At 30.5% G+C, this 15,128-nt stretch overlaps 1 protein-coding gene across 1 annotated transcript in view; it reads left to right on the top strand.

Annotated features, from left to right (window-relative positions):
* Positions 1–15,128, top strand: part of LOC111639139 (glutamate receptor ionotropic, NMDA 2B-like) — a 29,369-nt gene that overhangs the window by 13,854 nt on the left and 387 nt on the right. The window contains exons 13-16 of the mRNA XM_023384929.1: positions 12,579–12,739; positions 14,342–14,523; positions 14,587–14,822; positions 14,893–15,062. Coding sequence (XP_023240697.1) covers positions 12,579–12,739; positions 14,342–14,523; positions 14,587–14,822; positions 14,893–15,062 — 749 coding nt within the window. The remainder of the gene's footprint in view (positions 1–12,578; positions 12,740–14,341; positions 14,524–14,586; positions 14,823–14,892; positions 15,063–15,128) is intronic.

Below are 15,128 nucleotides of genomic sequence, written 5' to 3'. Positions count from 1 at the left end.
GAGAGTTGTTTCAAAGATGCTTCGGGTTCTAATCAAATATAAGGAATATCAGAGAAACTCGTGGCTATCGAAGTGCAATTGCTAAGTTTAAAAGTGAGAAAAGAAGAAATTGATTTAACTTAGAAAATTGGTAAAGTAGGTTTTTCGATTGTCGTACATACAATTTAGTAAAAATGTTACAGGAAAACCGAGTAAATCGATAACAAAATGGTTTCGAGTCAAAAGAAACGAAACCCAACAAATCTTAGTTCAATAAAGAATGTAAATTGCTGAAGGGCCTGTCTATTAAATTTACAGAAAGAGACTTAATTTATGAACAGTTAATTGGAAACTAAATCGGATAAGAAGTAAATGTTAATATAACAGCGAAAACCAAGATAAAATTCCGAAAATTAATAATTAAAATCCTAAATATCGATGGATATAGCTAATTTGTAAAGTTGAAAAAATATCAACTATTACTCCAGAATCAATAATGTATATAAAAGACGATAAATCAACAATGCCTCGATGTATGATAATAATTATTATTATTATTTTCGTTGGAAGCAGAGATTAGGGAAAAATGACATAAGTGGAGATGGCCAAATGCTTGGAAATAATCGATCGAGTGGCTGCATGTAGGTTAAATGACTTAACCTTCGCTTAAATATAAAACTTAGTCTTGCCGGCTGGATGCTTCCCGTCGACGGTAACAGAAGAAGTCTTATAATAATTATAAAGACTTGTTCTTCTGTAAATCAGTTTAAATAGTGACAAACTAAGAGCTTTTTGAAAGACACAAACTTCACTAAGTTCATTAGAGCGAAAAATTCTGCAATGCAGCCCAACGAATCGTTTATTTTAACGTATTTAATTTAAAGAAAATTATTCTTATTATTTATTTTTAATGTCATAAAGATATTTGAATCGAATTTTTCCTCTTAATTCTTCTCATTATTCTGCTTAATCTATGCAAGTGATAAACGTTAATACGAGGATTAAACAGTATAATGAAAAGAATCAAGAAGATGAATAAATTTAAGGAGGCGATTTATGGATTAAATACAAAATATATTTTTAAATTTACGAACATTTCTTAAAATCGTCTCCAATTTATAAATATACTTCTCAATTTCTTCATCTTCGGAAGAATTTTCTTTCTTCTTCTCGATTTGCATATAAATTGGTGCAAATAAATAGTGATGATGATGGTTTTCAACGTGTTTTTACTCATATAAACATCTTTTAAAATATAATATTTTAAAATAAATCGGCGAATGAATATTATCCATTTTCAAGAAATAGGATAACTCCATAAATATATGACATCAGAAAAGAGTTTGAGCCATTCTCTGTGATGATATATACATTATTGAAGCCGAATAGAATCTACACACTCCCTAAAAAATATCACATATAAAATTTTATAAAGAATTACATGTATTTTTAAATTGAGAAAACAAATCTAGGATAACAGTTTACATTTCGAAAGGAGATGAAAAGATGAACACTTGAAGACTTACTGTACGATCAATCCAGAAGAGTAGCATACTTATCGGGGAGTAAGACTCAGGAGAGGAAATTTGAACAGGAATTTATATATATAAGAATAAGGGCATAGGATAGAGAGAACATATCTTTTAGATCGCATCGATAACCACGATTAAAAAACAAAAATATTTATCTTCCTTCTTCCAACCATCAATTTGTTTTTCATAGTATATATATATATATAGTTATAAAGTATTCTGTATAAAAATCGATTTTAAAAGGAAGGAATAACATACAGCAATGTCTACTTTGCAAATTCACTCGAATTTTTTTTAAATAGAACTGAATGTAACAAGATACTTAGAGAGGATTGGCCAAGTAGGACCGGTGAATATTATATCAGATGCACAAAAACCGAAAAGAAATTGTTAAAAGAACGAAAAAGAAAACCGCTTGACTACTATTTTCTTTTTATTCTTTTCAACTCTTATACAGAAACGAATAAGAGAAAGAAGGGAGGAAAGTAGAATAAACATAATAAATAATACATACAATAGTTAGAGATTATTGAGCTTGGAAAAGATGCTGCAGAGGAAAATATTTTTAACAAGAAAGAAAAAAAAAAACAAAGTAATTTTAGAAAAAGAATGAAAATAAATATAAAGCCGTTCATATTTTTTTACTACTTGTCAATCAGTACGGTTATAGAGGATGCGAATCGAATATTAAATATTCAAAACATTCCAATGACAGGAAAGTATTTGTCACAATACAAGAGGATATCAACTTAATCTTCATTTTTATACTAGACACACTTTATTTACCACGAAGAAAGTGAAAAATAAGAATTTCTCTAGCTTAATATGTTTTCGCTTAGAGCCAAATACGAATGACAAATAAATATTATTAATTGAATGAAATGAATTATTTTATTTTAACATGAAAAATAATTAAATTAGATAATTTTTTCTTCTTTTAAAAATACGTCAGTTTATTAATTATTTTCTGTAAAAACAGAATTTTTTTAATATTTTTAAACCCTTAAATATTTAAAATATCTCTAAACAAAAACCTAGAATTTATCTATAATGATCCAATTGTATCTCCAGCATCTTCTTTTCCTATTTTCTAATTAAGATAATGTTATTCTTTACTTAGAATTAAAGTATTTTAACAATGATTACGATCTATAAAACTGTAAATGATATTTTTACTTACAGTACAATTGATGATACATAAATTAACTCAAAATACGGCTATTTTATATCTAGAAGGAAAAGAAAAGAAAGACGATTAAATAAAATTAGTGAAAACTTACGAAACGAAAAAGCATTAAAGTAAAATGGTAGGAGAAAATAACGATTGTATTAAGAGAAATAATAGAAAAGGTCACTGGAAAATATCTTTAATGCAGAAAGTTAGCATTATGGTTGAGCATTTTGTCAATTATTCTTGATTTTACAGACAAGACACGAAGTAGAATGAAGGAAATGCGAGTGTCGCAGACAATTATAAGAAATTGAAGCTTAGAGGATGGATTTAACCTATACCAAAAATAATGTTAATGATAAGAATTAACGTTGTAAAAATGATCGATAACGAAAAATAGTATCATCGATTGAATCGTTTAACCTTTATTAGGTTCAACACATTAGTTTATTTTTATTTCTCTATCAACGAGATTCCATTAACTTCCACCTATTTAAGAATATTGCGAGGAAAAAAAAATACCGCAGAAAATTCTTTTTTAAATTAAATTTATCTTGCAGATCAGTTACATAAATTAATATACTTTTGCAAATATAATATGTAAGAAGATAAATAATATTTAAATGGGAATTTCGACGTTAAAGAACTTAAATAATTCCGTGGAAAATGTTTAATATTAAATAACCATTATTTTTTTTTTATTATTCTATTGAAAAATTGCGAGTTATTCTAGAAAAATTCACTTTGATAAGGAATATTTATTGAAAATCACGAAACGAGAATTTATGTACTAAATTTGTTTATTAAAATTGAAGAGGAAGAAGAGAGAGAGAAGGAGTGGAAGAGGATGGATCATCACTCACGAATATACACCCAGGAGAAACGCTGAATAAAAACAAAAAATTTTCAGCTTTTATAAGATAATTGGAAACGTACGAAAATATTGAACCTTAGAGACATTTAAATTTTACATTAAAGCAAGCAATGCAAATGTTTGACTGCAACTCAGAAAATAAGATGCGAACGTTTCAACTCGAAGCTCGTTATATTATCTCCCGAACCGAATACAGATCGATATTTTTTAATATTATATAACTGTATACGTTGTTACGACGTTACGTTCGTCACGAAGCAGATGTTAAACAGAAAAGTGTCATCTACAGCAACCGAAACGTTACGTATAATTAATGCACAAGGGAAAAATGATGGCTAGTAGTTAAGAAGTTTCGGTTATTTCCGTGATTAATATTAAAAAAAAAAAGAAGAAGAGAAAGCGAAAGGAGGAGGAGGAGAAGAAAGGGAAAAAAAAAAGGAATGATTTGATATAATAATAATAAATAATTCGTAATCTAGAGAATGGCTTTCGGATCTCTAAGGTATTCCCTATATAGCGCAGTCGTAAATTTTCAATGATTCATTTATAAAGTTAAAGCTTTTTTTTTATAAAGGATTTATGATATAATTGCATATTTATATATATATATATATATTTCTCTCGAGTTTAAAAAAAAATGATGTTACTCCTACTATAACGCGCTTAACTGTTTATATACGGAACGAATTTACTGAAGCGAAATGATTTACTAAACGTGTTCGGTGTAAGATAATTAAACTAATTACATATCTTCCGGATCACGTATTCCGTGATATATAGACTGGCCCAATAGTTGGGTAACCGTACTCGTTTTATAAGAAAGACGTCGAAGAAGGTTTCCCGTCTCCAACTTTCCGTGAAATGTTTAAAAGTAATCGAGTCCTTAAATAAGACGGCCATTTAATCTTTACGGTGGTTAACTAAGTTTTGAACCACCCTTTACCGTAGGTAATAATTGTATGGGGGATTTTTTTTAAAGGAGTTTATTCAAGGTTTTAAAGATCTCGGCTCATTAACATTTATGTATGAACTTGGCAAGGATTTTTTTTTTATTTTATCGGTTCCTTTTTCAAATTGCAAATAAAAAATAAATAAAGAAATTGTAAATAGAGAGTAGAACGAAGATTTGAACAAAAGTCTAAAATTCTATATTCGGATAGAGATGCTCTAAAGCATTGTCATGGTGAATCAAATTTCCACATCTGTGGTATAGGAAACTTCTTTTTTTTCCAGCGACTGCATTGGAAATTCTGCTGTAGAATTCCTTTTTCTTTTTCTACTAGTTATATTCAGTCTGAGAATATGTCTTCAGTTATTATTATCAGATACATGACTGGCTTAGGTTGGTTCGTAGATATATCCTCGTTCGCGACTTATTGAAAATTCCATTTACAGTAACGGGATTATTTCTTTTAAACGAGTTTCTTTCGTTTTCATTCTAACTCTAGAAACCAAATCAAATATCTAACAAAAAGATATTCTCGAGACGAAGTAATGCCGATTATCTAAAGTAAATCATAAATCGCGCATCTTTCCAACCGATAGATCGCGGCTCCTTTTACATTTCGCGTATTTCTAGTTCGTTTTACGTTATAAAAGTGTATTAAAATAAGGTTAAAATGCATTAAAAGAGTCGGAGATAAATATTTTAAACACTTCTAATAAAAAAAATAGAAAGAAATCTGCAAAATTAAATGTGAAAACAGTACTTTGATGAGAGGGGTAATGCAAAATAAGAATAAATTATTATCAATACGTTTAAATAATAATCAGGAATATCTGTTTATTAGCTAGAGGTTGATTAATAGTCGGTTAATTTAACACGATGTATTATTTGCTTAAAATTATATTTTAGATTAAACAAGGTACGAGGTGATTGGCTTAGAACTGCATAGAACCTGGAGGTGTCTCACCACTTGCAATGGAATTTCATTACCGTTCTTCCAATCTTTCTACTTTTCTTTCTGATTAATCAAGCTCAAGGGAGCCTCTTCCATCTTCTCTTTGATTCTATTCATTCTCAATTCTGAACTAATAATTTTATTTATCGAAATTTCTATATTTTGATGTATCAATCCGAATGTTGCAGGCGTTCAGCTAATTCTTTAAGAATTTAAAAAATAAAATTATTTCAAAATTAAATAAATTATTTAACTCGAATGCAATTCGTGTGTGTAGTTTTTATTCATTTAAAACCTTATTTTTATAAAGTTTTAATGCATCTTTTTGCAAAGATTTTGCTTCGGGAGCCGCATTGTAACGCGGAGTTCCTCATAAAATATTTATTTAAAAATAAAACAAAAATATCTCAAATTAACAGGAGCAGATGTGTCTAAAGAAATTTGTCAACATTAAACCCATCATCTATCATTCAAAATTTAAAATTTTACAAGAATTTTATGCTGGATACATCTGGATCATTCGATACTCTGATTAAGTAAATACATACGAATCCACAGATGTGATTAAGTGGATACATATTAGGAAATGTGCTTATATTTTGCCTCTTCTTAGACTTTTCCTTCTCGGAGATGAATTATTTATTCCATAAATTTACATTCTTAATTAATCCTGGACATCACCCGAGACTTTGATTTATGTTCAATTTTTAGGAGTCTCGAGAAAGGGGCAAAAGAAAAAAAAATCAATTTATTCGTGTTTCGAACAAGTCATTGTCTCCCATAATTCACTTTGCCTTGCATAAAGTTACCAAAATGAAAGTAACAATAGAAGTATTATCATAACAACTTGTGTTAAGTTATCCTCGGCTAATTAATGCTAGAAAGTTATGAAAAGGGATAAAATGTCCGAGAAAAACAAATCATAAATATTAATAATATATATATATATTTAAATAATCGATAAATTTTGTATTTTTATGTGAAAGAGAATTCTTAAAATTGCCATTTTGTAGTGAAAGTTTTGAATTATTTTAAAATGTTGGATTTACATTTTAAGTCTCCTATGCTACAAATAAGTTATTTATTGATTTTTATTTTATTTTTTCAACCTCGAGGACACAAAGTGGACCTTTATAAAACATCTATTATGTATTATGTTACGCCTACGACAGTTAGGAATGGGATTTGCATATCCGACTCCACTCACCTCCGACTCGAATTCGAATCTAAATCATTCGGAGCAAAAGGCTATTGCCTAGGGCCTTATATGTATTTCTGCTAGATACAAGTATTAAATCTTCTCATTAAAAAACTTATAAGGATAGAAGAAATCATAAAAAGTAGTGTACTTGAAACAACCTGCTTTTGTTTGTTTATGGTATTTATAAAAACCAATTTAAAATGTTTAATCACCAAACTTCAAATACCATTTTCACCGATTCTGATTAAAATGTGTCCTCGGTTGGATTGCAATTGTTATGGTCAGCCTAATTTAAGGGCCCCAAAAATCTTGTAGCATTAAACTAAAGCCCTGATAAACCTATAGGTGAATTGTCATCGTATTATATATATATATATATATATAATATTGTATTGTTTGATTTGTAGTATATATGTTTAAGCTAGTTTAATTGCACTCGAATTTATTATTTTATGCAAATTATACTTAACTGCTCGAGTTAATTTATGCAAGTAATCGGCGTTGGTACCTAACAATGGTTGTATGGAATCCAGTTGGCACGTGCTTTGTGTTTCCGTAGTTTAATGGCGGTTTTATCCAGATTAAAGGATGATTTAAGTTAACAATAGTAATATAACATGGTACGGATTTACTCTGATAAATGCAAATACTACAGATTCTCATTTATGATATTCAAAGGTTAATTCAGAATATATTAGTATATTGTATGTAATTCGAAAGGTATGCGATTTGTTCATTCAATGACACTTAACTCCGGGATATTAAATGTTAAATTGTTTTTTATTTCGTGATGGGTTCGGGTTGTGCAATGTTCTTGTTTAGTGAGTATTTGCGAGGTCACTTTTATAAAAACCGTACAATAGTACTGTATTCTTGTACTTGATCGATACGTACAGTACATTTGTATGTCTGAGGTCCTAGACTATGCAGAAGGCTTGCCTATATCTTAAACAGCAATTGGAATAATTACATAAGAGGATAGAAGATATTATTTTAAAGAGTTTTCTAGAGTAATATTTTTTTAAAAATTAATGAAATCTCTCAAGTTTTAGAGGAAATTGAAGGATTTTATTGATTTTTTAAATCTTTCCGATAGTAAATATTATTACACAATTTAATTCTCGTGTTTTCTATTATAGAGAAATCTTCAATCCTTCTTTTTTTTTGTAAATTTAACGAAAAATTGCTGAAAAAGTATATATAAAATTCTTAGAAAATTTACTAAATAAATAAAAACTGCATTTTTGATTTGACTAAAAGTCATTCGAATGAAGATTTTAAACGAATTTTATAGAAATAAATAAGAGATTTAAAGTATCGTATCTTCTCTTCGATTACGAGTTTATAGGACTAAAAGCATTCAACAGATAATTAACTTTTTATTTCTTTTTTTTTTTTAATTCCTCCTTCAAAAATTTCAATTTAGAGAATAAAACAGGAAAAAAAAGTTGCAGAATAATAAAAATTGATTATGGAAATTCAAAAGACAACGTATTTTGCTTGGGATTGAAATTGTTTCGTCTCTTTGGCTTTACGCTGCCCAAAGAAAGAGGAAAATGAATAATTGAAACAATTTTCATGATATTTAAAGATTATCCATAAGAATAATTACATCAAAATGAATAGTATCATAATATAAATGATTATATTCATCGATATATTTCCAGTTATGTAGCAATAATAATAATTAACAGCGCATTTATATCGTTGCAAGCGGGTTCATATAGAGAGAGAAAGACTGTTTTGCACGGGCCACTGGACACGAAGAGGCCCCAAAATTTAATTACCGTGTAAAATATATACTTAAAAAGTGATTTACATTAAAGTTTATTGTGGAAAAAATTTGTTTTATTGATATTATTCACTGTTTTTTTTTTTTTTTTTTTTTTTTGTTTTCGGAGGAATGTGAAGATGGCCATTTGCCTTTGGCCTTTTCATCTCTCTCTCAGGCTCCGGTTATAAAGCTAGATCGATAATTAACAGCTATAAATTATCACACGTAATTTTGCTTAATTACAATCATGTTTAGATAGTAGAAGACAAGCAGCGCTATTCAGATAGGATTCCACACGTAGAGAAGCCCTAAAATTGAATCTATATTAAAAGAACACACGAGTGATATAGGGCCTAAATTAAAAAAAAAAAATTGTTTTTATTTGTTTTATTAATTTTTTAATACATTTTTATGGCTTCCGAAGGAGGATAAGGATTCACATTCGTATCTACCTTAGATTTCATTTCACATCTCTCAAGCTCCAATTATATAACAAGATTGAATTTCGACCAGACAGAAGGAAGAGAGAGAGTAGCAGGCCATTTATTTCGGGCCTTAAACACGGAAGGGTCCGAAAGTTTATGTAAAATAACAATATACGAAAGTGATATCATTTGATAAAACAATGAAAAATCGTCATTTCAAACAATTATGGTTAATATTTTGGCCAAACGTCAGGCCTCCTGCATTCGCGACAGGTCCTTAAAGATAAAATTACTCTATTTTCAGCTTATATTTTGAGTTAACAAGAATTGTAATTTCTAAGTTTTAAGAACAATTTAATGAGTTACTATTTACTAAAAATGAAAAAAAAAAAGAAATTACGCTTAAGTAATTTTGAAGCGGATGGAAATTGACCGTCTTAAGACCGTAAGGATTAAAATAAATGTAGAAATAGCCCGAAGCAAACCGAGTGCTAAAAATATAATAAACAGATAATACGATAATTAAATGAGAAATTTAATCCTGTATAAAGGACAAAACATGGAGATAATTCGGTTAATTTCGTTTACAAATTATCATTATTAATATATTAAAAGGATCATTTTACTGATTCCACTTTAGTTAATTCGTTTTCGAAAGAGTTCGGTGTTTAAGCGTGGAAAAATGCGTTCGTTTATTCTAAGAAACTCGAATTTATTATTTATATGCAAAGATATTAATGTAGTTACTTAGTTACGATCGTCCGGTTCTTAATTCTTAACGGAATAGAACGGTAAATATTGTCACAAATTACGCTTCATACATCTTTAAAGCCAAATTATCGCACTTTATAGAACCAAAACACCATTTTTTAGTATGATTTAAGACATGGCAAGCTACCACTTAACATTAAATAGTGTAGAGGAGATTTGGTTTAGGTCTCTGATACTGAGATGCCCGCTTATGTGTAAAAAAATATGATGTAAGTCATGTTTTATTGATTTTAATATATAAATCATGTTTTATTGATTTTATATACTTATTTTTATGCTTTTGGGGAGGTCCTGATCCCACGTCATCTCTCTCAGGCATTGAATTCACGATTAAAAGTCAAACTTCATCCAGAACTCGTTCGATCGTAATGAAGACCAGAGAACGATTTCACGCTTCGATCGTAACTAATAAATTGCCATAAGCAGCTTCGTATATAAGAAGAATGAAAATAATTTCCTAACTTCGTAATTATTTTTAATTTTTAAATTAAATTTAGAATAATCTGGAAGAAAAAATTGGCCTGAAGCAGAACTCAAATCTGCAACTTCTACTTGCCATGTAGATGCTTAGTTAAGAGTTAGTTATATAATTAATATGTTTAGAAGTGAGGATTGTATGGGTGTACAGGTAGCATAACTGGCAACACATCTGCATGGTAAATAGGAGTTATAGGTTCAAGTCTCATTCTATGCTGATCTTTCCTTCCAGATTACACTAAATTTAGTTTAAAAGTTAAAATTTACTTCTAATTGTTAAATTCGCTTTGTTATAATCTGACAGTTTATTTGGCATATCTAATAGAATTGGGTTAATGTGTATGTTGTTATATTTTTGATATTAGAGAGGTTGCGGTCAACGTTTTCAGCCCAAAACGTGAACATCAGACTTCAAGCACTGCCATCTGGCAATTCTAGAAAGTTGATAATGGCGTTCACTACATCTAGCATGGCGAGTAGAAGTTCGGCTTAAACTTCTTCATTATTTTGTGTTTGGAGTTAAAATTATGACGTATTAAAATGATTATTTAAGCATTTACGACTAATATTGAAAAGAAACAGACAATTTTAATCCAGAAATTATTTAATTATTCAATTTTTTTGCAAGTGATGTGAAGTGCATATAGAATTTACATATATTTCTGTTCATAATAGCTTATCATAATTCTGTAGGAATAGGTTTGTTCTTTTGCAGCATCTACTACCATCAATAGCGTAATACATTTGTAAATTTTCTAAAAATAATTTCCCAAGCTGCTTTCGAATTTATATAAGCCACTACTTCCCTCAACAAAAGTATGAGGTAGTCCTATCATCCTATCATATGGTAGGAGACATGACACTAATTAAAAATAATTATTTAATGTTATTAAACCTAAACATCCTATAAATACTTTAAAATAGTTTAATTTGTTTATTTACCTTCGCTGGTAACATTTGTCGTTGTTAAACATTTCCGCCATTTTTCAATAATATCCCATGAATCAGTGCGCGACGTGAACGTGTGGTGCAATGTGTTTTACTTTGAGTTCAAATGTCAAACGCATACTTCTGCTTGCCGTACAAGTTTAACGTTTGAACTTAGGCCGCAACCTCTCTATTATTGGAACATGAAAAAATTAATTTTCAAATCACTTCTCTGTACTGAGATAAAACTCATTCAGGAATTTTTGGAAACTTAGAAAAAATATTTCAATAATTATAAATGAAATTAACACTAACTTCTTACTCTGAAAATTCATTACATAAAATATTGAAAAGTTTCTATATAAAAATAATATCTGCATAGCATTTTATAGATGTATACNCAATAGCGTTCTTGACAGAATAATCTTTCCTTTCATATTTTATCGACGAGATGGCCTAAATGCGCTCGACATAACATTTTTATTACGTTCGATTGTGCAGTGTCAGAGAACTGTCAGTCACTCCTTCGATATTCTCTAGTGTCCATCGACTACTTCAACCTAAGAAGAATGAAAATAATTTCCTAACTTCGTAATTATTTTTAATTTTTAAATTAAATAACATTTAATTCTTAATTTCAAGCATTAGAATGGGTCAAGTTACAAGAGAATAAGTACACCTGCATTATAATTTCACTAATTAGTTTATGTTAAAATTATACATTTGTCATTTTAATACAGTATTTTTAGGAAAATAAATCGCTGTGCAATTCGTAACACCGAGTTTCACACGCTTCGACTATAGAATACCACTGAGAAAATATTCTCCTGTGGAAACATACGATCATAAAGTTAATTCTAAATGTAAAACTATAATTATATTTAATAAACCTTAAGTTTATTTATAAATTTATAATTGAAAATTTTTAAATAATAAAAAAACTAATTTCTACTTATTCGGTAGATTCATAACGAAAAGACTTCTTAATAACCTCCCACTCACGTATTTTACTTCCGTAATAAAGCTTTTCAACTCACGAATTGATTTCTCTTTTAAGTAATTAATTATTTTACTTCTGCATATCTACATGTTAAGTGTTTCTCTTGGCGTATTCCCCAATTGTTTACACAAGCCCTTCGATTGTTTCTGTTGTTTGTATAGGCGTAGTCTGAGGATTTTGAAATACATTAGAAGTCCGCACGAATAAAATTATATTGTATATTTGAGTTGCTTGGCTGTAGCGTGTTTCAGAAAATTGTATAAAATAAGGTAACTTTGGGCATAACTTATTTTTATTTATGGAAGAAAATGTGTCTTAACAATTTAATTAATGTATCGTTTATTATGTTTTAGTCGTTAATTTATTCTTTCCAGAAAAATCGCATTCACTCTCCCTCCTGTCTTTCTCTCCTCCTCTTCTCGACAATTGTTTTTCGCCGCAACGTATTGATTTATTTTATTTTATTTTTTCTTTCGTAGGAACTTTCCTTTCCAAATGTTCATTTTTGTCTTGGTATTTTTTTAAAATTCCAATTTCTATTTTCAGTTGGAGAATCCGATGATGATTCATCCACCTTTCCGTTTCGGAACCATTCCCAACGGTAACACGGAGGCGGTTATGAAGCAAAACAAACCAGAGTTATACCATTATATGAAAAAATATAACAGAGAAACTGTTCAAGACGGCATCAAGGCCGTTAAAAAGGGGTGAGTACGAGTAGATATAAAATTCGAGGTAAGTTTCTTCACCTTGATGCCATCGGATACCAAAAAATCGATAGGAATCGGGTCAAGGTCTAACCGTTCCACTTCGGTTGGGATTAAGCATCCCGGGTTTAGTCGAATCCTGAATTATTCATCTACAACGGAAAGGCTTCCAACCTCTGTACTTTGCTAACATGGATCTACACTCGGTGCCCTTTCGACTTAACGGTAACTGGTGTCATGTACAGGAATTCTACTTTTCACTTCACCGATATGCAAATGTTCTTTCCTCCTATCTGATTTATTCGATTTAGAACGGAATTTAAAGATATTGTCAAATTCAGAAGCTTAATCCCGTAGCTCTTGTCATGTTTACTTCCGATCGATGGATGACCGTATAGATTTGCCTGTCACGCTTCTCTCCGTAAGATAAAATACGGAAGGCACCTCGCGAACACTTCCGACGATAACACTACAGAAAAGAGGAGGATGTGACGACAAAACACAATCCGAACGTGATAAACTACGAGTTTAGAGAAGCGGAGAGAAAAACAAATTGACTGATTAACGCTTAACCAATCACTGAAGTGCCATATCGACCGAAGTTTTCAACTTAGACTAAACTTTACTAATTTACTCCGATAATAAAACAGAAAAGTCGTATTAATCGACCACTTTTCCTGTTTATTATTGTTGTTTATGCATTATAACTTAGCACTTACACGCAGGGTTAAACAATAATAAATACTACGCCTACATCGGAATTGCCATAATAAAACGTAGCCTTAGGTCATATAATTATGGTAATGAGACGACGATCAATTAAAATTCAGAACCACTCTTAGACACGTAACGTTATAATAAAACAATTTTAAAACGGTGTATTATTTTTATAACATTAAAAACATTACTTTATCTGTAACAATTTGCTCTTCTCTTCTATCAGTCATCAATCAGAAAGCAAAAACATCCTATATCTTAAATTCTTCGGCTCTCTTCCTACAGGAAACGGGACTCGAATGACAGAACGTCTTGTATTGGTTGAGGAATCCTGTATTTCCGAATTAAATTCCCTAGAAAGTTCTCCTCGGAGACAAGTTGTCACGTTCACATTTCGACAACTGACATTAATTCTCCACACACGAAACGTCTTTTAGCCTTAGAGACGTAATCGTTTCTAGGTACAACTTTCTACATCTTTCCTAGTAAGAGTCTGTCGCAAATCAACTTTCCCCGTCATGCAATAAATGGCAGAACAATGTAATCAATAGCGTTCTTGACAGAATAATCTTTCCTTTCATATTTTATCGACGAGATGGCCTAAATGCGCTCGACATAACATTTTTATTACGTTCGATTGTGCAGTGTCAGAGAACTGTCAGTCACTCCTTCGATATTCTCTAGTGTCCATCGACTACTTCAACCCATATGTCACCCTTTTATTGTCTAGAATATATTTTCTCGTGGGAAATATGAATTCGGTAAAAGCTCTTACGAATTGTTTATCGGGTCATCTTGCGTGGCGAGGGATTATAATTTCAACTAATTTAAGTTAAATTTCATGAATAAATTCTAGTTTATCGGATGATAGTGTTTTGTATTTAGGGAACTGGATGCCTTTATATACGATGCAACGGTCTTAGATTACCTGGTAGGACAGGATAACGAATGTCGATTGCTGACGGCCGGATCGTGGTATGCCATGACCGGATACGGATTCGCATTTCCAAAAAAATCGAAATATTTGGACCGCTTCAACAAGATGATGATAAAATATAAAGAAAACGGTAAGAGTTTAAAAAATGCAGCTTACCTTCCATCTCGACTACTATAACTATGTTTTTCTTTAGGAGATATTGAGCGCTTCCAAAGGTTCTGGCTGCAAGGTGTTTGTAAACCTAATAAACACAAGAGAAACGCCAGCAACCCCTTGGACATAAATCAATTTATGAGCGCCTTCCTTTTGTTAGGTTGTGGCGTTCTCTTCACTATCATCATTCTGGTTTTGGAGCATCTCTACTTCAGATACGTTCGAAAGCACTTGGCTAGGAAGGATAATGGCGGGTTCTTTACACTTCTCAGCCTAGTAAGTAATATATTTCTTTTTTCGTAAATGTTGTAGCTTTGTATAGATTACGATTATAACTTTTTTACAGAGTATGGGGAAATCGTTAAGCTTTAGGGGTGCCGTGTACGAAGCACAAGACATGTTGAAACACCATCGTTGCAAAGATCCCATCTGTGACACCCAATTATGGAAGGCTAAATATCGGCTAGACATGGCTAATATGAGGATTCGTCAACTGGAAAAACAACTATCAGAAAGGTAAATAATGACGCGAAGGAAACAGATTTCGAATAGTGCGTCAAAGCTGACAAAATTGTTTTCACA

This window comes from Centruroides sculpturatus, unplaced genomic scaffold, assembly GCF_000671375.1.
Source record: "Centruroides sculpturatus isolate CEXI.00-Female unplaced genomic scaffold, Cexi_2.0 scaffold186, whole genome shotgun sequence".
In the NCBI taxonomy this organism is placed as follows: Eukaryota; Metazoa; Arthropoda; class Arachnida; order Scorpiones; family Buthidae; genus Centruroides; species Centruroides sculpturatus.
Note: the sequence above shows the minus strand (reverse complement) of the source record. Positions and strands in the feature narration are given on the sequence as shown.